This window comes from Anopheles darlingi, chromosome 2, assembly GCF_943734745.1.
Source record: "Anopheles darlingi chromosome 2, idAnoDarlMG_H_01, whole genome shotgun sequence".
Lineage (NCBI taxonomy): Eukaryota > Metazoa > Arthropoda > Insecta > Diptera > Culicidae > Anopheles > Anopheles darlingi.
In genome coordinates, this window is record NC_064874.1 from 43,179,766 (window position 1) to 43,206,902 (window position 27,137).

The window sequence follows — 27,137 nt, forward strand, 5'->3', positions numbered from 1 at the left end:
CAGGCATTGGGTTTTTGGGTGCAAAGTTAGGACAAGAGACACAGTCGCAATGGTTAGCACGGAGAGATGTAGAGAGGGAGTTGCAGAGTTAAGCTCAACTGAAACCACAGAAAACATATCGACAGAGCATGCGAATAGAGCAGAAGGCATGGCAGGGTATGTCGTCGGCGACGACGCTGATGATGAGCGATCCTTGCTCCTGATTGACGTGATCGTCGTCATCGTGCATCGTGATGATCGTTGATGAATGTATTCTTAGAGAAAGTTTCTTGTGGTGTGTAAGGGGAAGTAATGATTGCAATGTGGAGTGTTGTTCGGGAACGTTACCTGATCGCACCAAGAGATCGCATTGCTACGTTCGGATAAGCTAGGCGAAATGGATGAGATGGTACTGTCCGTCTCGGAAGCAATGCGTCGCACGTGATTGTTCATTAGTAGCATAGGATGAGAAGGAGCATGATGTTGTGGGTGCTGGTGATGATGGTGATGGTGATTATTGGATGTCTGTAGTTGTTGTTGCTGCTGCTGGTGCTGCTGCTGCTGATGATGATGATGCGGGGAATATCCATTGGAAAGCTCGGAACCACCGTTCATTGCTCGATGTCCGTTCGTGTCGCTAGATTTTGGATAACCGTTCGGGTATCCGTTGTTGCCATTACTGTACATATTCAACCGATGGTTCTCCGTCAACTCATACTCAGTCAAGCTGGCCAGAACGTCCGACAGTTCACTGCCGTGCGCGTGCCCTACTTCGGTCCGTGTCGAAAGCTGTTCCGTGTAGCTTCCATCGTCACTGCTGCGTTCCTCGATTTTTGCCAAATGTTCCTCCGTTACATCGCTTTCGAGCGCTAGCGAGGCTAGCAGCTTATCGAGGGCCAGCTGGCCATGGTTTACCTCCTTTCCCTTGATGCCATTATAGTGCGAACCAGCGGTACCATTCCGCTGTTCTCCTCCATTCGCTTTTCCATCGAAGCTTTCTTCCGGTGAAGATAGTTCCATCGGTTCCTGTTCCGTTGGCGATCGGCCATTCCGGTGCTGCTGCTGCTGCGACTGTTGTCGAAGATGATGCTGATGGTGATGATGATGCTGATGGTTGTGGTTGTGGTGTTGATAGTGACGGTCGCGCTCACGATGATGGTACGAATCGATTAGCTGATGAGGGTGATTAATGAGGCTTGTGGCGCTACTATTGCTAGTGGACATGGAGGAGGAGGATGAGCTCGAGGTCGAGCTGGTAGTGACACTGGAAGTACTGGTGTTATGGCTAGTGCATGCGGTCGCTGCGGACGATACCGGGGGCGATACCGTGTCACTGGAGGGTTCGGCGGGCGAAGCAACGGCGGCCACCGCTGCCGCACTGTTGGTTATTTCGTTTAGCAGGTTATTGAGCTTTTCGCAGTTATCGAGATTATTCAGACTGTTTATGTTACTGAAGATTATCTGTTCGGACTCCTGATGGTGAAACGGAACGAAAACGGAAAAGAAGGAAGAAATAAAACACAAGAAAAAAAATACAAATGGCAAAAGGAATGATTAAGAATGAAGACATGTTTTGGGAGGAAATAAAACATCGTAAATGTGGCAAGGCAACGAAAAGCGGGCAATGCACACACTACACGCACACACCGCAACATAGTTAGTAGCACACGAAAACAGGCAGGTTAGTGGAAAACATCAATAACGATACGATAACCGAGATAGGCAATACACAAACACACGGAAAAGCGATTTGTTAGCGCGAGGAAAAGGAAAAAGTAATGAACAGACAAAGACGAATGAAAGAAAGCTACTATGAAATAGAGAATAGCTAATTCTGTATGAAAATAACAATAATAACGACGAAAAGAAACATGACAATAAATGAAAGAAAAGCCAAAGTGGGAAAAAAGAATAAATGAACAGAGTGAAAAAGAAAGGGGACGAGAATTCACGCAGAAACACCAACACCATAAGAGAGACACGGCAACGCAGTAGATAGTAAACACAGCCAGTCCAGGTTAGTCTCGCCGTTACGCGAGTAGTAGCTCCTTTGGAGATCGTTAGACAGAGTTGGGAAAGAACAACCGGGACACCTCGATAGGGAGTAGCCGATCACCTACCAATCGAACCTGTCCGTGCTTCGGAGTTGAATGATCCTCCGGTGCAAGGGATAATAATCCGCTGCTACCGTTGAGGCTGCTATTAAGCTGCTGCTGCTGTTGCTGATGTTGATGCTGATTATAAACCATGCCAGTGGTGCCGTTGTTGTGACGATGCTGACCACCGGTAGGACTACCGTTACCGTGGCCATTGGTCATCTGATGATGTTGTTGTTGTTGTTGTTGCTGATGCAGTGTCGGAGAGGTGGCGGACGCGCTGGTGACCGATGATGAGGGTGACGGTGATGGATGCTGTTGTGCTTGTGCAATATGACCGTGCGGTGAAGCATTCAAGATGGAGAGCGGTGCAGACTGCATTGTTGGCGTGGTTCGAGAAATCATAAAAGACGCACACACACACACACAAACACACACAAACGCACGCACGCGTGAATACGTATTGATGGAAGATACATGATAAACGATAAGATTAGGACTTTCGTCAAGTGAATGAAGGAGTTCTAACCAAACCAAACTTCCGCCGAGAGCGAAAATTGCGCAAAGTGCGAGTTATACCCAAAAAATGGGGAATGCTCGTGCTACCGTGCCTAGCAGCTCCGAAGAGAGCCACTTCGAGAGATTCCAAATGCATCTACTATAATCCCTAAGGAGAGCAGCTACACTGGCACTTACCCCGATCGTTTGCAGCTTCGCATTCTCGTGTGCACGCTGTACGGCCACGAAGGGCCGCTCAGTCGAGTGAGTCCTGGTAGTGGTAAGCGTGTGATAGTTTCGATCATTCCGCACCGGCGACAACGTTTGGCTGCGTCGATGCGTTGTGTTGTAGGCACTGTCACCAGTCGGGAAAGCCGGACTGCCGTAGTTGTAGCTGTCAGTTCGGGAAAGCCGGAAAAAAGGGAGAGAAATGTCCATTAGATCGAAGCTCTTTGGTCGATCACCGTTCGCTGGATTCACTTACCTTACACCATTCGAGTGTTCTCGCCGCTGCTGCTCCCGACGTGCACGCAGCTTCTGCTGCTGCAGCTGTAGCCATGATTGTCCAGATATGCTATACGAGAATGAAAGAATTGGAACGAAGAACAAGATTAGTGTGTGTGTCTGTCTAGCATCTGTGTGTATGCGGTTTGGATAGCGTCATCGTTTTTGACGACCCAATACTCCCCTGCTGGTGCCTTCAGCTTGAGATTGGTTTGAGGAACATATAAATAAACAGCAGAACAGCATCAAGCAAGAAGCAGAAACATGTGTTCGCACCGATGTTTGGCACACTGTGTAGCACGCGACAGAACGCGATGAAATGGAGATCAGCCACCTGCCACACGATGGCCAGATTTCCTTCACTTTCTGGTTGTCTGTGGATCACGTGACAGCAACAGAGACAGTGCATTTGCCACCGGGTGCGGGGACTACTGTATCACTTTCAGCTCAATCGGATCGGTCTTTGGTAATGAGAAAGTTGCCTTCGAAGCTCGGCACCGCCATTTTCCTGGCTGATGGCCTGACCAGTCGCCATCTTCTTCGGAAAACGCGTACCACGCACGCACGCACGCAGTCGAACCCCTTCGCACTGACCGTAAACGGCAATTGATGTCAACCCCATGCGCTGGCCACGGCGGTGGCGGCGGCGGCACGGAGGCAATTTAGCCCGAAACTCGAACTCACCGCCAACGACGCTGGTGCGACGGAGCCGGAGACCGCGCGAAACCACTGCCCAAACACGGCAAGTACGCTATCGGTTGATTGATGATGGATGATGGACGGTGGGATGTGGCAGGGGTGGCCCCATAAAATGATGGACGCGGGCCGAAGCCCACCGCCCGACGATCGGAATGTTGAAACACGATCACCTTCCCCGGGATACTCGGTCGTGGAGCTCCGGTGCACCGGTGGACAGGTTGGTCCAGGGTTTGTGAACGAACGTTTTTTTATAGAGTTTCTACTCCCAAAATGGGAAGCCCTGTCGGTGGCCCTATGTGGTTCTCAGGCTTGCCTGAGGGCTGTTCAATCGAATCGGTATCGAAGAAGTGCCGCGTACCGCGGTACGAGGGGGCCACATTCGCGGGGCACATACCATCGGGGGTCAAAGATCAGGTGATTCATCCGGCCGCCCTAGAACGCAGCAACTGCCGCCATCACCACCGCCAGACGCTCGCTAATTATAGCCAAAACCAACTGCGAATCTCGAACAGTAGCAGCAACAGTATCCGTTAGCAAGACGGAGTGTGATTGCGATCGGATTAGTCACCATCGCCAGCGGTGTTTACAGGTTGTTGGGACTTTGGCTTCATGACTAGAGACGGGCCAGTGGCCACCGAATGCAAGAGGAAAAGCCGATTATTCGATCGATGTGTGATACAAAGTGGGAAGACAGAAGGAATCGCACGCTTGCTGATCGTCGTGGATTGTTGTGTAAACAAAAGCGAGAAACGAGCAGCTAGAAAGGATGCGCACGCCCACCAGCTGAGTTCGACCTCACCTCTGCTGTGTGTGTGTGTGTGCGGCTAAGAATAAAACAGCCGTTTGGCGGCCTAACGTGCGTGAAGAAACGTTCCTTCGCGACTCACTCCGACTCCGGTGCTCACCTGAGACGGTCCAACGGATCGATCGATGACCTCGCTGGGGCCAGGTTATTTACGCTTAAAATGGCAGAAAATTGGTTTCGGACAGTAGCAGCAGCAGCAGGAGAAGCAGAGTGTATCCTTCCATTTGGCGGGGGGTTCACCTTCAAAACAATCTATTTCCATCCCCCGATGGCCGATCGGCGTCGGAGTGCTCGGTTAAAAATAGGATCGACGACCTCAGCAGCAGCACCGACCTGATGTGCTGGTGTGACGTCCGATGGTTCCGGTTCCGCCTAACCCAACCAACCAACCCAAGTCAACCGACCAGCACCACAGTTGGTGGAAAATCGGCCAGCTTCTGCTGTTGTTTCAACTCCATCGATCGACAACATGACGTATGCCAATACGGCCTCCTACACACCGGACGGTTCCGTCAATCGATCGGTTATTGAGGTATGCAAAACGCCAAAGTGACGCAATAGTCGCTCCCACACACGCGACCGACCGACGACGACGACGACGACGACGACGACGACGACGACGACGACTCCTTTCCGGCGATCACAATGCACAATGGGAATGTCAAGATGATTTCTGGGCGAGTCCGGCAGGGCTACGGTTCCACTTAATCGGAGTGCTCCATGTTTGATTAATAATTGATCGCTCGCTAGGAGAAGAAACCTAATATGGGCGTTTTTGTTATTGTAAATTGGACCTCGTTCCCATGGCACTACGCAACCCATTTTGTTCATTTCACCGTTGATCATCATCGTCGACGTCGGCGGTTTTTCACGTCGTCGGCGGAGTCTTTTCACCGATCCCGAGATCGAGTATCTTCTATTTTGACTCCCAAAACACACAACACGCTACGCACGTGCTGAGACCTTGATCAACACGTACGGTTTAAAAGAGTTGCGCGATTAAGTCGTTCCCGGGGGGCATTTATGTGATCTTTAAGGAAGCCCCCTACAGACAGAAGAAACCATTCGAGGATACACTATCTAGATGCATTTGTAATCATCTTTCACTGACTTCGGTCCATCTTTTCATCTTCTGCAACTACCCAAAACCCACACGGTACGGCGTTGGCGTCGGCGTCCTCTCCAGGCCAAGGCGTCGTGTTCGCTTCCGTGAAACTCGTAAAACAGGGCCACCGTCATCGAAACGGAACGGCAGCGCATAGCGAGATAGTGATTCTGAGTGGTTTTCATCTGCTTCGCCTCTTGGCCTCTTGGGCGCGTTAAACCGGTGAGATCAGACGATCAGTCACTTCCGGGGAAGGAGCTCGGGGAGGGGAGGGGAGGGGGACTGATATTCCAGTGCCAAAGATCTCTGATGTGGCCGGACCTGCTTGGACGACTGCGCAGCACTCTCCCCGGACTCGCTACGGCTGCTGCTGTTGCTGCTGCTGCGACTGGATTGTTTCAAGACGTTTTACCTAATTTGGCAAACTGGGTAAACTGGAGGTTAACCGGAACGACGACGAACAACGGCCAAGGCGCGTTCATGGTCTTTACCACCACCACCACCACTCGTTGGCATCACCAGCATCACCGTCCGGCAATCCGTGGCAATCTCTCTAATCGAGAGACGCGTGCAAGTGTCGTGCACACGCACCGCCAGCCCTTCAAGGATGTACATTGACCGGAAGAAGCAGGCAAGTGCCTGCAAGACTCGCCAAGGTCGCGCTGGCCATCTCTTCTCACCCCCGTTTTCTCGCCTCATTCTCTCAGCAGAAAGAGAGAACGTGCGATACGAGACGCCACCGCGGAGCAGATGGTCGTTGTCGGTCGTGATCTTTCTATAATTAAAACGCTATAAACACTATCCACCAGCATTATACCGAACCAACCAATCCAACCAACCATCAGCGCATTAATGTGCTACCATAAATGTCCCCATCAGTGGCTGTGGGGCATGCATGGTAGTGATCCGATTCCGATTCAACTCACTTTACGATCGAGTATCGGGTGATGGCTGATGAAGAGCAAATGAATTTACTATTTATCCTATCAAACGTTATTACTTTTCGCCATATCGGACGTAACGGTTTGCAATAGGTTGGCGACATAGCGACATTTGTGTTAGTTTGCCATTTGCCAGACGGTGACACCACCACGAGGAAGGGGATTGACAACGCAAACGAGGATCATGAGCCGTTTGTTGGTCATAAATTAAACCTTAGACTTAGGAGCAGCTACCTGCAACGATCTCGATGACGTCCGTTTGGCGAAACCTGATAAGTACTACTAACAACAAACCTGGCACTGACGCTATTGCATCATCGAGAGAACTCACCGGAGGCTAGGAGGGGGTTCTGACTCACCTCACCTTAACTCCTCGCCTCAGACCCCGATCTTCTGTGACCTGTAACTGCAAACTGTCGACGCAAATAAGACGCTGTCCATGGTTTTGCCAGCTCCGGTGTATCCCGTGGTAACCGATTCGTTGTTGCTCGATTTGGTCAAAATTACACCCAAGACTGCGATCGCAGTAGGCAATTGCTCGGTCGCCGTCGGTCAGGCGGCATCGAAACCGAACTGGAACTATTTCCTGAAGACCTTCGACGACGACGACGACGACACTCCTACCGGTTCGCTTTTCGGACACTGAACAAATTGGCCACCCCGCAGGTCCAATCTCAGTGATCTTCAGTGGTTCTCACATACGCCGATCGACGACGACAACGACGACGACGTCAGGTTAAAGGCATCGCTGTGCCCGCTCAATGCCAAACGGTGTCCGACAGCAAAGGAACGCCATTCCTGCCTATCCCGAGGGCCGGGCGACCTTGACAAGTGTCCAGGCTGGTAATTTGTACCGCTCGCTCCCAGTGGCCACACTCGCCCAGGATGCAATTAGCACGGTTTGTCCGCTGGAGCAACATTTGATGACAGATGGCGCACGAGTTCCGCCTTATTCCTCCACCATTCCAGCAGCGGCAGTAGCCGCAACGTTGAGGTAGTGAATGGTCCGAGGCTCTGCACCGGAGCCGGAGTGAGTGAGAAGTGAGGAGTGCGAGTAAACGAAACCGATCAAGTATGTCGCCTCAACCCGTGGTGCCCCGTGTTGTGTCCGCCCGTTGCGCCCGTCCGTCCGTTCGCTCTCGCAACGCACCGCAAACGAGATCACCACGAAAGGCGTGATATCGAAGCGTGTTTGCGTTGGAGAACACAAGGCGTTCACGTGAGCTGCACACGGTGGAGCAGCGGTTTACCGGAGTAGAAACCGTAAAAATCATCATTTCATACTTCACTGTATGTGTGTGTGTGTGTGTGTGCCGGTTAGTGTGCTACAAAGATGGGCATATAAAACGCGGTTCCAACTTCGTAATAGATATAGGGTCGCGGAAATCGCGACGCGACGAGAGCTCATGCCCGCTACCTACCCGTGACCCGCTATTGTCATTTTGGCGTAGAAGTAGTAGTAGCTCCAACTTCTGCTCCAGCGAGCGGATCCGTGATGAATGATATCCGAAATCCCTTTTTTGGTCAACAGCCTCCAACATGGGCGGAGGGCGTGTAGGACTCAGCGTCGGCAATCTAACGCTTCTAGGCCACCGATACAACCCCGGTTGGCCTCCAGAACGGGCATTACAACCACCAGACGAGCATGGAACATTCCTCAACGGCCCCGAGTTTGGCGATTCACGGCGACATCCACAGGAACACCGCGACACCGCGCGCGTGAAGGTCGATAAGGTTGCGAACCGTAGCGAGTGGGTTCACTAATTCGTGGGATTTAATATTTGCTTTTGGCGGCCATTTTGGCATAACCAACGCGCCCGGGAGATAAGCCCGCGAGTGTGCTTCGGCACCGTGACCACAACAACGCATTCGACGGCGACGGTAAATGGAAGGCCTTTTGGCGTCATCGATGACAGCGAGTGCACTCGCGTGGTGCGGTACGGGTTAAAAGGTGCAGCCATTCAATTACCCTCGTCCAGTGTCCAGTAAATGGCCGTAAATTTGAAATTTGTGTTTTGTTTGTCTGTGCACTGGGACGACGCACGCGGCTGCTGATGCAATCCTGGCGCGCAACAACGACGGTGCACGGGGGGTTTTGTTGCGCTCCTCTGACGTCCGCGCTTTCGGTTTTGTGCGAGTGCAAATTGAAAAGCCAACCACCGAAGGAAGCGAGGAGGGGGACAGTTGCGTGGGCAGAAAGGCAAAGAAATGGTTGTTTGTTTAAGCCATATTGTGGTTTTTGGCGTGATCGCGCCATTGTAGGAATACTTTGCAAACCGTGCAAACAATGATTAACCCGCCCCCTTCTCGAGCTGATCTCCATTCTTGCATACCCAAGGGCCACTACTAGCGTTTATGAGATGTCTTATCACGCATGATCATGGTTTAACAATCTTCAAGACAACCTTCAATAGCTGTCACATCATCAACTCAAGAAATCAAGTTAGCACCAGCGACTCAAGGCTCACTACGATCCATTCGGCATTCCGGAAGTTTACGGATCCGGTCTGCCTGCTGATGGCCCCAAAAGGGTTTCTAAAGTAGGAGTTTATCTCAAGAAAATACCGAACGATATTAGAGAAACAGTATTATTATTCAAATCGTCCGTCTCGTATCTCATCCACTGCGGGTGTTAATGATGATGGCGCCTAATCCAAGCGGCTACTCCGGGGAACTCCGGGGAGGAGTTCAGGTTAGCCGCCGAGTAGTTTGTCAACTTGCCTTTAGCAACAGCAGCAGCAACAGCATGGTCATGGGACTATGCGTCGTGGTTTCTGCAGCCATTACCAATCGCCAACGAGGCGTATGTCAAACCCCAACCTGATACACAACCCCCACGCGACTCGCGACTTGACTTCCGACTTGGACGAGGGCGGCCCCAAAAGGACGTTGCCAACGGGGGTGTGCAGCTGTCCGATGTCAGGTCAGGAGGAGCGGGAAGATCGGAAACCAATTTGGTGAGGATAATTTACAACTTCTTGAACTCGCGAATGCGGTTTGTAGGGGCCATAGACGGGCGCGCTAGACAGCTGACAACAACGCGCGCACACACACACACAGAAAGTGTTGTTGTTTCTGAGTCTGGGGTTGTGTTCGTCGATCGCACGCGCGTCTGTGTGGGATGCGAAAATTATCGAATGTACATATTTAGAACGTTTATGAATGAATTCCCCTTAACCCAACAACATCTCCATCGGATGGCTCCACTGGCTGGGGGGGAAGTCGGGCGTGGGTTGAAAGGTGTGAGCTTCGTATTGCTACGTTGTTTGACCATTTCCGGACGCACAACGATCGAGCGTCAATCAACAATGGATAGGCGCAGCAAAGCGAAAACACCGTACCAACAATTCGCGTGCCTTTTTCCCGTCATCCGTCTAATTAAGCCGAATGATCGGCTGACCAAAGGCAAGCTGGGGAGTGCAACAAAAAAACCTGTTCCCCCGAACGCGCCAAAGTCATAAACGCACGTCCAAAGTGCATCTCTCGTGCATGGCCGGCAGGCAAATCGACGGAGGGCACCTTTTTGTCGTACGTTGAGTTCGGTTTAACGCTTTAAGATGTCCAACCCATCGGACGGACAAAAGGCGGTTTGTAAATGCAAATATGTCTTGGCTGCGCTGCGCTGCGCCGCGTCTTGTGGTCAGGACGTGTGCCTTCTCCCATCTCTGCCAGCAACCCCAACCCAAAACGGGGTAAAAACGAGTTCGTTCAACTCGATCTGTGTCGAACTCGAACGTCGTCGTCGTTGTCGTCGTCGTTCGAGACTCGTTCGTGCATTCGCTAATGAACTGATTTCGTCAGAAGGCTCGCGATGAAATGCCACTTTAACCGCAGCTACTACCGACGGGACTACGACCTGACCGGATCACCGGAGTGCCACCCGAGTGACCGGTGGGGTGTGTGCGTGTGTAGGCGATATTTCCACTTCACTTCAACTCCACGCGAACTCCACGCGAAATGGTCGAATGTGTCGCAAAGAACATGATGTCATGTCGCGATCGATATTGTTGAGGTGGTGAGCATCGACATCGAGCGTTTGTTCTCTCTCAAGAACTCTGGCGAAGGCGGAATTGTTCCGTTCGAGTGGGTACGAGTCAAGAGAAGCTAGCAAAGGAGATTGTAATAAATTCAGAGACCAACGGTGAATTCGGTTTTTGCGGAATTCAGTTCCAGAAAACATCCAGAAACATTCTAGTGCATTCGATGTTGCGTTCGCGGTCATAGACTTTAATATTCACATGCCTTCATCTATATCACAGCTTTTTTGTGAACTTTTGAAACGTGTAAAACGATCGGATCTAGCTGTAATATGCATATATAAAGTAGGTCCTTGGACTCTTTGACGTTAGAGAAATGAAATGAAAATGAAACGAAAACGAAATACGATTTAAAGGTACAAAGCTTCTCGGTCGGCCTCCGACTTAGAGGCAAACAAACCTTCTCCGAGGCGAAACGAATGAAGATCGAGATCGAAAACCGCCTTCACTTCACTCGTTTCAATTCGTTGCGCACGTGTCTTGATTAACCGCCAACCGCGAATTCAAAGACCTTCCTCCCGCAATCAATAATGGCGGTGGCGGTGGCAGCGGCCGCATCATCCCACCCGGATCGACCCCGTGCGGCCATGTTTCTACTTTTTAATGAAGCACCTACACTCGGCAAACGACCTGCGCACGTAGCCACGACGCAACCCACGTGCGCGCTGCTCTTCGTCATCCAACCAACCAACCCCATGACCACTTCCTTCCTTCCTTTCTTCCTTCCTTCCGCCTTCATAGTCCCTACTGCTCTTGTTGCTCAACAAGGGCGGTAACCTTGAAACTCTCGAGAGCGGCGCGCAGAAAGAAAGCAGCGGCCAGGCTGGCGGGAGAGTTGTTGGAAGGCGCGGTTCAAAAATACTACGAAGAGGACCACCATTAGGAGCAGCATCAGCAGCATCAGCATCAACAGCAGCAGAGGTAGCCAGAACTACTGACCGCACTATACGCGTGCTGGGCTATTTATAAACTCCGTTTTCAATCCACCGACGAGCGACGGGACCTTCAAAGGATTCGGGGGGGGAGAACTTACGTTTTGGCGGTTGGCCAGAGCCAGAATCATAAATAGTTCCTCCCCGCGTCCTCCTTCCTCTCTCCTATCGCGGCTTGGGCTTATCGTTTCTTCTGCTTTGACGCAACGCTGACGCTTAGCTGGTTTGCGGTCGCGGTCGCGTAATCGCGAACCGAACCGAACCGACAATTCCTTCTTAAGAGATAGGGTTTGGGAAGCGACAGTTTGGCGGCGGTCGCGGTCGTCAGATGGCCGACGGTTTGAAAGTGAAACTTCAACAAACTGGGCAGGGGTACCAAGACCCCACCGGACCCGGACCCGGACCGCAGCAGGCTACCGAACTCGTAAACCGATTCGTAAACATCTCGCCAAGATCCAAGATGGCCATCAGCGGAGACGATATTTTTGGAAACCAATGGCAACCAATGGTGGTGGTGATGGTGTTGGTTAGACGAAAAAGTTCTTGAAGGACTTTCGCTTCCTGTCGCTGCTGCGGACGCGGACCTGGCCAAGTTCACGTGGCCAAGGACGCGGGTAGTTCAACGATGGCGTGCGTCGTCGTCATCGTCGTCGTTGGCATTTCCGCTCCATTGGTTACCTCACAACTGGTCCCCGGTTTCCCGCGAACCGAAGACCGGAGACCACACCTGTTCTAATGGAGTCACTCGTTACTCATCTCCCCGTTCACGTTCACGGGCGACTGCGATCGACGCAGTCGGTGCCAAAAAGGTGCAAATAGGAGGACAACATACCGCGTGGCCGGGCAGCGGATACTTTGGCTTTACGGATAAATATTTATCCAACGACCAGCGGCGGGACAACGGCGGCGGCGGAGGCGGGAAGTGATGCCAATCCGGCGAGCACACCATACGCGTGTGTGTGTGTGTCCGATGTGCGTCTAGAGCTGATTTAAGGTTTCGCTTGACACACTCAATCCGGCTGTGCCTGGTGGTGGTCACACGATCCGTGCGCGATACTCCGAGGACTTTCGAAGCGTCGAACACTCCTTCAATCCCCCACCCCCCGCCCCTGCCATAATGGTCACTGCGGCCGTGGCCAGTTCACGGACCCGGGGGGCGTCTGTTTTGCTTTAAAAAACATAAATTAATGAGCACCACCTTTCGTTCGTTCCTTCATTCGTTCGTTCGTGCGTGCGTACGTGCGTGTATGTGTGCAGGTCAGACGCCCCCACGATAGCCGAGAGACCGTGCCGCGGTTTTGGGTGACACTTTTGCGAAGGAATGGAAAGGCACAACACGCGGGTAGGGCCTAAAAGAGGGGCACGAAAGGTCGACTTTTCACTTGATTTAATTTTAGTACTCTCCCCTCCCTCTTCCACACCCACCACAGCACACCATACGCACCATCGGTCACCGGTTCGGATCGGATCGCCATTTGTAACGCGAGAAACGCTTCGATGAAAGATCGATCTTATGGGAAGGAACTTGGAACACTTTGACTTGAAGTCGGAGCAGCACACAAAGGAGTCGGAACCTACCTTTCATTGGAGAACTGCCGGCCAAAGCTGCCGTCCATGGTGTTGGAACGCTTGAGTGGTTCGTGCAGCGGATAGCCACCACCGTTCGGTACCGCGCCGTTGGTCTGCGTGACCGTCTTCACCGTGGTCTGATAGGTCCACCGATTACCGTCACTACTGTTGTTGTGATTGTTGTTGATGGTGTCACTGCTGACCATCACCACACCGCCACCGCCACCACCGTTCGGGGACTGATCACCGATCGTGTACTTTTCACTCAACACTTTTTCGCGCCGTTCGCGCAACATCTCCTCGAAATCGTTCCGTGCGATCGGTTGCTGCTTGCGGCCAGCGGTGGGCGTCACCGAGCCACCCGAGACCCCGAGCGCCTTCCGCACCATCGACGGGCTCGACAGGCCCGACTGCATCTTGATCATCGTCGAGGCGGGCGGATTCTGGGGCGTGCCACTGGCCGGTATGTTGCCGTACGTGAATGGTCGCGAGTCTTCGCGCGCGTGATACGGTATCTGCTGGCCACCACCGCCACCAACGCCACCACCTACACCTGCACCACCACCTACACCACTCCACAGATCGTCGTCGTCGTCGGAGGTGAAACGTTCCGAGGCACCTGTCGTGGACCGCGCTGGCCGAGGGTACGCGAGCGAATGATGATGATGCTGCTGCTGGCGCTGCTGGTGATGCTGATGCATGTTCAGGATGAGCTCGCGTTCGGCCGGCGTCAGGTTATTGTTATTTATATTCTGCAGGTCGTTGTATTCGCGCAGCGTCGTCGTCGTCGTCGCCGTTGTCGCCGTCGTTGCTGTCGTTGCGGATTGTACGGGTGTTTCGCGGCCACATTCGCTCGGCGGTGGCGTGAGTGTCGTCGTCGTGCTGGACGTTTCGTACATCAGCAGCTCGCGCTCCTTCGCGGCGAACGAGTCACTCACCGTTAGCGGTGTTCGGGCGCGAAGATCGTCCCGCGGTGTTACTGCTGCTGCTGCTGCTGCTGCTGTTGAGGCGGAGTGCGATCGCTTGATCGTGTCCGTGTTCGTGTTAACGAAGTGATCGTTGGGGTTCTGTGATTGCTGTTGATGATGATGAACATGATGGTGGTGGTGGCTGTGCGCTGTCTGGTCTGCTTTTCGCCCGACGTCCGGAATGCCCTGCACGGTGAGCATCATATCAGACAGCAGATCATCCAGCTCGCGATGTCGATCATCTGGAAGAAAAGGAAGGTGACGCAAGAAAAATAAATAACCGGGAATGTGGTGGTGCGGATCGTGTGTGTGTGTGGAGTGTGTGTTTTAGATCAAAGTCACGAAAGTCATCGTTTTTCCGATAAATAAATCCCTGTTGAGTGGAGCGAGAAAGAGGATCGCACTTTTGACAGCCCCGAACCCCGGCGAATATTGACGAAGCGAAGAAGGTCTGAGGCGAAGGTGTGACTTTTGGCCTAATTAGTTTTTGCACTCGCCGGGTTTGGCACTTCTCTTGGGGGGGATAACACTCCCGGTGAGTGGTGGTTCGCCACATGTTAAAGGCATTCAAATCGATGCTGACAGTTTAATTCAACCGACCGAGGATTGAACGAACGATCGGCGATCGACGAGGAATGGACGCAACGTATGACTTATGCAGCGAGCTCGCGGGCCTATTCGATGGAACTTACGAAACGAGTCCACCACGAGTCCACCATCGCCCAATGCCCTTTGGTGGACGCAAAACTGAATTAAGCAAAACCACGGGCGACGGCGAGCTTTCGTGCGAAAAATGCATGAAAACCCCGCACTTTTCTCCCTCCCTCCTCGCCCCAGCCGTGTGTGGTGCTCGTGCCAAAAACGGGGATCACAACTCGGCGGCCACCAACCGTACGGTATGTACCGAAATCGAAGACCGACCGATACGGGGCACCGATAATATATGGCAACACCGGTGGCCGAAAATGGGCAAGCTGGAAAAGTCACCACCACCACCACCACCACCAGGACACACCTCTCCCTACCCGCTCTCCTCACCTCTCGGGTACAACGATACATGTAATTAAAAATCGTGAAATTATTCCAAATATGTGTGAGGTGGGCTTTCGCAAAGGACACAACCGAGGCCCACCACCGCTCAGGCCGCTCGCTGGCGCGTTTCACATAATCGATCACCAACGGGGTGCCTCGGGAGGGGGAGGCCCGGGATCGGTGTGTTACTTGTCGTCGACGTCGTCGTCGTCGTTGTCGAGGTGATTCCGATCCGAAATAGAAAATCATGTTTTCTACTCACGGCGGTACCCGGATCTTGGGTGTGCGCCGGTGTGTGATGGTTCTCTTGGTATAAAAAGGTGAGAAACTATGCGCGAGAAAACTCCATCCAGGCTCCAGACTCCCTCCTTCGATGCGTAAGTAGTGTACAGGTGGCTCCACTTGTCAAATCTTCATTCCATCAACGGAAGTGGTGATCATGTGTGGTGGAGGTGATAGTGTGTGGAATACATCAATTCATGGTCTAAAGGAAGGGCTGGGAAGGGCTGAGTGACGAGATTTATGGGTTTCTGGAGGGTACGACAACCTTGACAGAAGTTTAACGATTTTCATCCCCCATAACGTGGTTTTTGTTTTAAGCAAATAATCGTTGATTAGCGACAGGACTGAATGCACCTAGATCACGTACCGTATTTTATAATCCATAAATCGCTTTCTTTTATAAGGCGCCCCTTGAATCTTAGGTTAAAAACCTTGGAAAAAACATTCTCATAAATGATCTCTTTTTCTCTTATTTTATAAGGTTTGTACAAACGTTAATTCAAAACTAATTCTTTCAATCCTAAGATCTACGAAGAAATGTTTTAGGATGTTGTTGATTTATCCGAGAAAGAATAAATCTCCTCATCATTACTGTTACCAGTTACAGTTCAGTCCAATATAAAACTATTTAGCTCAATCCATTCCCTTGTCCCAAATTCTAATGTGAATTATAAAACTATAACCCAAATTGAATATTGATAAGTGACATTCAACCTGAGCTCAATCTAAACTAAAAGAAGTTAGCTAAAAACTATATTCGGCAATGTCTTCGAAAACAAAACTTTTTATTTTGTTCTCTTTATAGGTGTTAAGCAAAGAAGTAAAAATATACAAATGAAATGGAAATAAAAAAAGGTAATTGGATATGTTTCATGAAAAGCTTTGCCTTAATGCTGCGAATAAATCATGGAAATGGTATGCGTTCTATGCGACACATTTAATTTCCACTTTCATATATTGAAAAGCGGCTCTTAATGTAAACCTTCTTCGTACCCCATATGACAACCACAATTCAACCAACATAAACGCCCCGGGGACCGGATCATAAACCATGATTTTCCATAAAGCGTGCCAAGCCAAACAATTTACAATGTAAAATCCACCACAAAAGCTATCGCAAGCTGATCGCTAGATCACGCCAAACGTCTCCACCTTCAAAAGTCAACAAAAACACTCCACCCAAGCCACCGTAGAATAGGTGCGCCTCTCGCCCAACGCCCTTAGAAGGGCACACCGGGGCCACTCCCGAGATTGGTTTGGAAAATGTCTTGAAGAAAAATCGATACAGCTCAGCCTCTACCTATACGAGCGTAACGATATTGCCGAGGCTTTGCCGTGGCTAATCACGCACCTAAGCTTACGAAATGGTCACCGCCGGGGCGTCACGGGGTGTCTCGTGAAATACTGACAACAGTCCACACACCGTCATAACGGATTTTAATAATTCATGACTGATCCCGCTTCTGATTGACGTCCATCGGCACCGTCGTATTGGCGATCGAACCAAACACCGAAAGTCTGAAACCAACATCCTTCTCGTCACTCGTCATCGTCGTGGCGAAAAAATGGCGACTTTCCGTCAGGTCACTCATTCACCAGCCAGGGTATTTATGCAAAAAAGGGAAATGGAAAACGGTGAAGGAATGAAAAAATGAAAGCCATTTTCCCTTCGCCTGGGTCCGGGTCCATCCTGCATTCCAAACCATCGGTGAAAACATACCAACCAAGACCAAGAGGCAGGAGCTTCACCCCTCCCCCCGAAGCACCTGTGGTTGACGAGTTTCTTCCCAAGAATCGATGAAAATCAAGGCGGAAATAGGTGACATCTTTCCTGCCAGCCCTACAACGTTCAGCGAACTAGCGAGTTCACAATCAGTGTCCTCCATGGGGTGGTGAATCCGGTGGGCATACCATCGTGCCAACACCAGGTGCACCCCCTCCTACAAGGACAAGCGACGAAAGGGCACAAACCTCATCGTGTGTCGAAACTGTATCAGGAACGGTCGGTTTAGATCTAGAAATGGTCCTAACCTCTTTCTCCGACTCTTATGTCTCTATCGGACCGCTACACTGGCCACTAGAGCAGTCCGGGAGTAGTGGAGAGAGACAGAGTGAGAGAGAGAGCGAGAGAGACACACACAGATTGATTTCTCTTATCGGTTTCGTCGAAAGGAAACGTCGTCGAAACGAACAACGGTCGCCAATGTGCCATCATGGCCAGTGACACGGTTGCATAAATGGACCGCACTCGGCAGATCATCGGATCGGATCGGATCGGTGGTGAGAATGTGCAGACCAGGGCCCGTAGCTGGGCAGCTTGCCATAAAGGGCCACCGGCCAGCGAAAATCACACCCAATGGCCAACAGCCAACGAGTGGAACGCACATCCTGCTCGTCGCATGGCATGGGCTACTTGGATCAGTCTCCGCTGGTGCCTGAAAGTCTTTCACCGTCGGTCGGACGGTCCGCGACAAAACAGCACTCATCCCGCAGATGGCCTTTAGTGGCCTTACACACACACACACACACACACACACACACACACATACAGTGGCACACATACACGGAGAGAGATTCGCACAATCTCTTTCCCCTGCGTGAGGCAGAAAGAGAGAACCGATGCCGGAAAATGGAAGCTTGATTTCCTCGCCCCGCTCCCGCTCCCGCTCCCGCTCCCGCTCCCGCTCCCACAATGTAACCACATTCAGTCACCCTTTTATGGGGTGTAAACCCACCCCTCGGATCGGCCAGCCAGCCTGCAGCCCCTTTCCCAGTGCCAGTGGAATCTTGTGCGAGATGCGAGGAGCGACAATATCGTCAAAAAGCTAAAGACAAACACAGAAGACAGAGAGACAAGGAGAGAAGGGAGAGCAAGAGAGAGAGAAAGAGAAGGGGTATCGACCTACCTTGCGGACTGGCCTGACTCGGGAAACTCGACGGTGAAACGCTGCATCCCTGAGGGCGACCTGCGAGAGCGAAGAGAGAGATAGAGAAGCGTTCCCGCGAAACGAAAACAACAGACAGTCAGTCGGTGATGATCAGAGAGTGTGCGAAGATCGAAGTATCGTGGCGGACCCCAACCCCCGCCCGGAACTTACGATTATTAACTGGGCCACTGCTCGAGATGCCAGAGTCCATCGACACCGTCAGCGGGCTACGGACCGACGATTCATCGGCACATCGGCCATCGACGACCACGACCGTCGGCGGTTTGCTTGCCTTCCCACTCGTCACATAACTTGTCCGGTCGGCGGCGGCGGCGGCGGGACTCTTGGAGTGATCGCCGGTCGGAGTCGGTGTCGCGGTCGCGGACCGGCACACCGCGTTACCGCCGGCACCGAGCGGGATCGGTGTGAGCCGGGGCGTTCCACCGCCGTTCTGGGCCAGCAGATAGATCGAGTTCGGTGTTTTCGAACGTTCCGGCACCGGTGGTGGCGACAGTGGCCTAGAAGTGACCGCCGGGTGGAACGGTTGGTGTTGGGTGGTGGTGGTGCTGTTGCTGAATTCGGCCGGTGGCGAGATGAGGTGTGGGGTCGTTGCCGTCGCCCCCTGCGGTACCGGCGATTTGGGGCTCTTCAGGATCGTCGCGTACAGCGATCCATCCAGCGGACCCTGCGTATGGTTGGACTCATCTGAATGGAGAGGGCCGAAATGGCGGCAAAAGGGAAACAAGAGGAAACGGTGTCAGGTTGGAACTACTGGTTGGAAAAGCCACAAACAAGAAGCAAGCACCACGACGCACAACAACGCACAACAACGCAACAACCGGCACGATCAACTAATCGGACAACACTGGACTGGACGACGTGGACACTTCGTTGGACCAGCTGCTGCAAACACCACGAACCGAGTCCTGCAGAACGATCAGCAAGCGGCACGCGAGGAAGCAAGGAGAAAGAGGACAGAGAGACAGAGATAGCGGGAGAGAGAGAGAAAGAGAGCAAGAGAGAGAGAGCCACACACAACATAAACGCCGACAACGACGACGACGACGACGACATCATGCAGCATCATTATTGCTGTACCCGACGACCTTCTGGATTCGTTTTGGTCTCTGGCCCCCCGCCCTTTTGACGCCATACCTCCCCCGGTGGTGGTTTCGGAATGAACCGAACTCCAAATTTGGAGCGCGCAAAGCTTGATCACCTTCCCGGCTGGCTGGCTGGCTGGCTGGCTGGCCGTCTGACCTCCTCCTCGTCCTTCTCTTTGGCTGCTGACGATGCGCAATGCCTGATGGCTAGAGAAATGTTCATCAACCAAAAAGTATGCTCGTGACGAACAACCGCGGCCACCCGGCAATGGGGATTATTGAACGGCGGCGCCAGCCATTTATTACGTTTAAATTTATTTGAAAGGGCCGCAATCGGGATGGGCGCGATCGCAAAAGTGCTGATCATGCCCTGTGCGTCGTCGCACGATGCAACGACAGGCCCTAGAAAGTGGCCAGATGATCCCCACGTGTCGAGCGCTGGTCTGGCCTGAGTAGAACTCTCAACAGACTTTGCCTCTTGTTGCCCTTTGCTTACAATCGTTTCAATAGTGGCCGCGGCCGCGGTACAGGAGTTCGATATGAATGGAGAATTACTGATTGGATCAATGCTGACAATCCTTGGTGGCTTCAACCGAAGAGGCCAGCACTGAAAACACAACGCAATTGATGTCAACTGAGCCTTGAAATGGCGTAACAGACCGATGATACTCGATCATCTTATCTTGAGAGTGCTCGAGTGTTTCTAATATTCAGTTTGATAGCTATGAAGTGGTGGATGGCGATATGGGAGGTCCATCTCAAGCGTACCCTACTTCGAACAGGATGAAGATCTGCTGTTCGCGATCGCGGGCTTCCATCGATGGCCATTCGATGGCCATTGGGCCTTATATTTATTGCACTGCGGTAATGCCATTCTTTATTGCGCATTTTCCGCACTGGAAATATGCATATTACATGTGTCGACAAGCGGTAATTATAGCGCGGAACCGTTGAATGATTGCCTGACGATGACAGGGACGGTAATTGTGCTCCTGAGAATGCTCAACAAACATAAAACGGGAGGGGGGATATCGTTGATTGATCGCTGCGTGTTTGCGTGTATCGGCCCGTTAACATCAATCAAACGAAAGGCGGATGGCGAATGGCGAATGGTTCGTTTCACGTTGACATCTTAGCAAAAGCAGCGCCACGCATATGTGTTTAACATGCTTCCAGGGGTCACAGACAGAGGCAGATAAAATTTAAAATGTGCGACACACACAAACACACACGGCAAAGCACAAAACTGTCGCAAGCACATCGCGGAACGCACAAAGATCTTGAGATCAATGGACTGACGGGTAGCGAAGAAGATGGTTTGCAGCATCATCGTCATCGTCATCTTCCTCTTCCTGCTTCTTCTCACTCGTGTTATGCATCATGATGTTTAGTGCGAAAACATAATTAAGCGACGAAGCGAAGCGAACACTCGGCGTTATACTCAATTTACCTTTTTTTGGCCAACCTATCGACGTTCGTCCCCAATACGGAGCCACGGAGAAGACGAGGTTTTGGGAGGGTAAGAGGAAGACCCCCGTCGAGCCCACCAACGAAGTTTGTATCCGGGAGCCGTCCCACGAGGGTTTTTTTTGATGATGAGGAGTACGTCCAGCAGGGTAAAAGGATGGTTGGTTGGAAGGGAAGAAAACGAGAGGCGTGGAATTCAATTTAGAAAATGTTGATCGAAAATTTGGGCACCGGCGTGGAAGAACTTCGCATTCATTATGTCGCGTGGGGATTTTTGGAGGAATGTGAGACGAGACTATCCAGACTGTCACTCGGTACGCGGTCACTCGGGTAACGGACTACACCTTATCACTTGCCGGGCGACTACTTCAGACTGAGCCACATTGGCCAACGGAGCCCTACGCGCCAGATAGACAACGCTAGACGCCAGACATGTAGCATAAGGACGGTCGGTTGCATGCAAAGTGCTTGCTGTGCTGGTGGGCCCACGTCGACATGGCGGACCTGTTGCGGACCTGGAGCGTGGATGTCGAGAGCGAACACCTTCTCCTTTTCGCCAATCCGCCGATACGCGGCGAGGCCATCGCGGTGGCAACGGATTGCAAGCTAAAGTCAAACCCTCGGTGCGCGTGGTCGTCGTGGTCGTCGATTCGAGTGCGTACGTAGGCGGGAACTGGACTCTGCATCGCATCGCATTGCATCGGAGACACACAAACTCCCTTCACCCCGACTCAAGTCAAACACGAACCACGAAAGAATCTGGTTTTTGGCGCTGCTCCCGAAATAGATCCGATCCCTTCTCCCCCTCTTCTTGCAATGCTTCCGGCGAGCGGTCGGTAGTGGGACAGCGACACCGCGTCACCGACCTATTTCAACCGACCAAGTGTCGATCCTGTGACCTACCACCATAAGCGGCACGAAGTTAACGGCATCAGCCATAAAGCTGGATCGGATAAAAAAATAATATGTGTTTGCGTTTGTGATAAGATTTGAACTGCTTATTAAAGCGCAAGAGAAAACATCATATGGCCGTGTTCCGAACCTCATGAAACATGATCTCATTTCACCGGCACTGCTAGACGGCATCGTAAATCTTTTGGCACAAAAATTCGTTCTTGCTCTGCACTGCGGCCGGCCAACCGGTCATTGCGGGAGTAAACTGCCGTTGAGATGGCCACGACAGGAAATCCCATATGTGACCCTCCTCCCGCGGGGAAAGAAAATGGAATTTTCAGTCGGTAATAACGGTCCTGGGTCGGTGCTCTGGGTAGCAATAACAATGAAGCCGATTTCGCAACCTTTACTGTACCGTACTGCCCGACGGCCCGTAAGAAGAGCGGGTTTATGCATTATTGTATTTATAGAATATTGATCGTTCGTTCGATCACAGCCGCCATCGTCTCTGTTTGTACAAGTGGTGCACAGATGGACCCCGCAAGGCGTCGGTAATGAAATCATCAGCATCAGTGTTTGAATTTTGTCATCCAAACCGTAATGAGTCACTGCTATAACGATCATCTCGTAAGCTGAGAAATGCAGAAACTCCAGATAAAGTGCGATCTGCAATGTATCCCAAAATCGTGACATCTTCACTGCATTGAAGGTGTGGAGTAAACCAAAGCAGCGATCGTTTCGCAACGGACTAACAAGTGGTTTGACGTCACCATTGCGATAGGCACGCGGATGGTACCACCCGGCGGTACCAGTTGTTGCCATTCGGGCTGGCGCAACATAAATATTCTACACCGGCTGAAAATAGACTAACGCGCAGCATAGAACATAGTAGGTGTGGTTGTGTCTCACTAAGCAACCAGCAGTTGACGTTGACTTTCCCGGTTTGACTTTAATTTCCAGTGCAGACGAAGGCTTAAAGCGCTTTCCCGTATCAGCCACGATGACTATTGCTTCATTCCTCACGCGTACACTTACAGCGAAACATTTTATCAGGTGTAAACAGCACACGCTAGATGAAAACACCGCGATAACACGGCCGCTTATCATAACACTCGCGGGCGGCAGCTTGAACGTTTTCACACCCTTCACACTATCGATGTTCGATCACGTCAGCTTGCATTTTTTGAGGCCTCACAAACAAATCGATAACAGCACTGTCGCTGGCGACCTATGGCCACCGGTTGTGCTGAGACCGGCCAGTCCGAATATCTCAATAAACCGAGTCCCGAGACACGCGGACTGATATGGCGCAAGTGTGCGTCGCAGCGCGCATCAGCAGATTGTAAGACCGGCAAGATAAAAGCGGCATTCTTCTACGACGGCAACATAGGTGTGACACACTTTCGATGACGCACGGGGTCGCGAAGCCGCGCACGGGATTCACACAATGATCCGCACAACACGCAGCGCGCGTACCGCACCAGAACGCGATCAGGGAACGACTCCCGAAACCTAGAGCCAACGCCATGACGCGGGGGCACGCACTCCCAATGGGGGCGACCGCGACCATCATCCGAGCATCGTGCGTCGTCGAACGAGTGGAGCAGCTATCGCAACCGAGCAGCATCTGCGTGGTCGCAACCATGCGCACTGTTGGCGCATCGAGAAAGGTGGTTCCTTCCTCTTTGGCTTTTTCCTGAGCGGTTTTTTCTTTTATTTGCCATGAATCGCACACACCTCTGGAGTGCGTAAACGACGACGAAAAGTGAGCCAACGACGACTGCGAATCGTTTCTTTTGCTCCAAATGGTGAGCATGCTCGTAAACTGCTTCGCTTTTGAAATCGCTTTTTTGTGGTAAACAATGGAAGCATACCTGCGATCATTAGATCTTTTTGGAAAAAGAGGAAAATGTTACAGGAATCCAACAGACCCATTTGCGCAGCATAAGTAACATGCGCGAATACCATCGAATAAGGCCCTTAGGTGCGTGTTCCACAAAAAGAAACCAAACGAAATGAGATGAAAGCAAACGTTCAAAGGCAGCGAATAGTAAATAAACACTCATCATGGTCCCAAAAATATGCCATCCAAACACCATTTTTAACCGTAGCTCGTTAGGTTTGACTATATGCATAGGTGGTACACGATACGGATACGCATTTCCTGTCCTCACTTAGTGTTTGATTCATTTGGAATAAAGCAAATAAACACAATATCAAGCGGATTGTTAAATGTAAAAAAACAGAAAACGAAACACATAGCTTCACAGTAATTTTCTTCCATGCATTGCGAAACGAAGCGAAGCGGGGGAATAGTGTTTAAAATAATCAAATTATGCAAAACTGCAATCCCACGCATCACACTAATCCACCTTAGAATCAGGATCGATAAAGTACACTACTGTAACACCCTTGACCTAATTCGACGGAACTATCAAATTGGCCTACACCAAGCGCCTTCGGTAAACGTTCAACGTTTATCGATTCGCTAGACACCGTGGAAAAGATGAAGATACGGCGTCAGCAAGCAGCCTGGAACATGCCACCGGCGGCAACATCGTAACTATCCGATTATCAAGGCCACCAATAGACGACCGGATAAAGGGGGAAGCGTACCGCTCACTGCATATAATCCTGCCTTCCATCCTCTTTCATCGATGGTACATCATCACCCATCATCATCGTTGTCGATGGTCGCGCCACACCTACTAGCGATCATAAAACAATCAATCAATAAATTAACCTTCTCAGCACACAACCCGCACTGCAGTAGGCTGCTGCTGCTGCTGGTAACCTTTCGCTCTTTAACGCTCCAATAAATCGATCGTAATAGCTATCGACGAAAGGGTGCATAGGGTGGGTGGATGGATGGTTACTGTTACAATCGGGAAGAAGGATGTCATCGACAGCACGTCACCGCACGAATGAAACGTGTCAGTAGTACACACATCGCGAAGTGATGGCACCAGTGGTCACAGTAGTGATGGATACCTCACTTCCCCCTTTTCGCACGGTTCGTTGCGCGTTAAACCGTTCTTTCTCCCATATTGCATAACACCCGCGAAGCGAACCGAAACTTGTTGGCGCCAACGCTACTCGCGCCCCGTATGATGATGCGAGACGCGAACTCTAGGGCACCGTTTGAGGAGATTTTTCATCTTTCGCTAGACAAAACAACACTTTGAAGAAGCAGAATTGGTGCTTAGGCGGTGGTGTGCGTTCAAAGGGGTATGAACTTTAGTGTGATCGTTTCGGGAGAGGGCGCTATAAAAAGCATGTCAAGTATTATTTATGGTCTATATGGCTTAACTACTTTTTAATTTTGATTCTATTTGTACCATCGGACAGAAACCACGACATTTTGTTGTTTTTCTCATCAAGCATTGCCCTGGCTAGGTGATAGAGTGAAAACGAATCAGTCGTTTGGTCAATGATTGCAGGTAGGTAGATGATGATGAATCATCTCTTCCGCCAACGACAACAACTGGTTCGATTGGCACGATGCTACACCACGATGTAGCCAACATTATGCTCAAAGCGCGTAGCTTCGCGTAGCTTCGCGTAGAGGTCCCAAAATAGCTCTCTCACACGCTTGAACGCTTGGTTGTAAATCAAACGTTTGTCAAATAAATTAAAGTGAATTAATTACACGCACCGGGCGCACTTTCCACGACCTGCGTGTCCAAGGTGTGCGTTGTAAAAATGGGCCGTGTCGGTTTTAATTTCCCCTTGCAAACAAAGCCTCCGCATGCGGCAGGCTATCCGGTGGTTGTGATCGATTACAGAGAGACGTGAATCATATCATATGAGTTGCACGCCCTGCAGAGAGCAGCTTTGTTTCATTTTCTTGGCAGCAAAAGCCCGAACTCATCTGCTCGTTGTCGCAGGGGAACATCAGGTGACAAGGTTTTGGCCGTAGGGTGGAAACAAATTACATTTGCTATTGCAGAACGCAATTACTCTGAAATGTAGTAAACGATTCTACGGCCAAAAGAAGCACAATTTAAACCGTGATGTTATGAGGTTAATACTCTCGTTTGCCAGGGTTTGCATGACTCAAAAATAAAGCGAATAAACATATCAATGAGCCTTTTCTGGCTTGATTTGTTAGGACTTACTCAAAACTTTAGGGAATCTTCAGAAAGCGTTCAGAAACGGTCGATTCAAACGTGCCATAAAAAATGTTTCGAGCTGTTTTCGAGCAGTCGAGTGGTAGCGCCTGCAGTTATGCAACAAAATCATTCGAACTCATAATTCGAATTGACCGTTGATCGTCGATCGCTGATCGTGCTTTTTGGCCTCGCCAGCAATATACAGCAGCATATGGCAATAATAGACACTGAATTACCTTCGTTAATCGTCTCGAGGTGATCTCCGTTCTCTACGATCGGTTCTATCCGTACCAGCGGATCCTGGAATACAAGCAGCATGGGCCGATCGTTCGGCACGGTGTCGAAGCAGAACGTCATCTTGTGTTCTCCAGAGAAACGCTCATCTGTTTCGCGGAAAAACAAAATCATACGAAAAACATATTAACGCTGGACAAAAGAAACGAGTATCCTCTGCGAACGAAACCGTACCATCACAAGCGAGGTCCAAGTCTCCCTTCCTGAATTGTACTTCCTTTTCGGTTATGGCACATGTGTGAAATTGCACGGATGCGATCAGCTCCTTCTCGAAGTTCGGTTTGTTGTTGTTCGGTATGATCTGATAGCAGCGCACCAGGATATCACCGCGCAATCGCAGCGGATGCTTGATCTCGTAGATAAAATGGCGCGTCGTGAGCGGAATGACGTAGATGTCGGACGTGAAGAGACACCGGACGCCTTCGAAAATCTTAATGAAGCTGCGCCACTCACTGTTTACGGTTATGGCACGGTAGTGCAGACAGGGCGGTGACTCAACCCTTATCGCCTTCAGGAACAGCGACGATGAGTTCATCTTGATCATACCCGACAACAGCCCCGAGAAGTACTGAATGTATCTGAAAGCGACAACGGAACAGGGATTCGATTAGTATCGTCGAGAGTAGTTAGGCGAATCGCGCCTCCCGATAGCTTACCTTCTGTGCGATGGAATGCGCAGTGGCCCGGCGACAGTTTCCAGGAATTTTTGCGTCGAGTAGATGTCCAGATCCAGCCAGGTCGGCGTTTTGCGGCCACTGTCCGAGCTTCCTCCGGGGGAGAGTGAGCAGGTCGATTGGCCGCCCGACTGCGGGATTTTCGAGCCGCAAATCTTCTGATACTGAAGGTACGCCGCAATCGCTGCCCCAAGACGATGCTTGTCCTCTCTGTACGAA

At 51.1% G+C, this 27,137-nt stretch overlaps 1 protein-coding gene across 7 annotated transcripts in view; it reads right to left on the minus strand.

Annotated features, from left to right (window-relative positions):
- The window catches only part of LOC125949226 (uncharacterized), a 158,121-nt gene that overhangs the window by 4,242 nt on the left and 126,742 nt on the right, over window positions 1–27,137 (minus strand). For all 7 annotated transcript variants that reach the window (XM_049676029.1, XM_049676033.1, XM_049676032.1 and 4 more), the window contains 10 exons: window positions 26,901–27,128; window positions 26,419–26,822; window positions 26,187–26,333; window positions 18,546–19,079; window positions 18,354–18,413; window positions 13,175–14,375; window positions 3,058–3,147; window positions 2,772–2,967; window positions 2,100–2,450; window positions 328–1,452 (listed from right to left, as the gene is read on the minus strand). In XM_049676029.1, coding sequence (XP_049531986.1) covers window positions 328–1,452; window positions 2,100–2,450; window positions 2,772–2,967; window positions 3,058–3,147; window positions 13,175–14,375; window positions 18,354–18,413; window positions 18,546–19,079; window positions 26,187–26,333; window positions 26,419–26,822; window positions 26,901–27,128 — 4,336 coding nt within the window. The remainder of the gene's footprint in view (window positions 1–327; window positions 1,453–2,099; window positions 2,451–2,771; window positions 2,968–3,057; window positions 3,148–13,174; window positions 14,376–18,353; window positions 18,414–18,545; window positions 19,080–26,186; window positions 26,334–26,418; window positions 26,823–26,900; window positions 27,129–27,137) is intronic.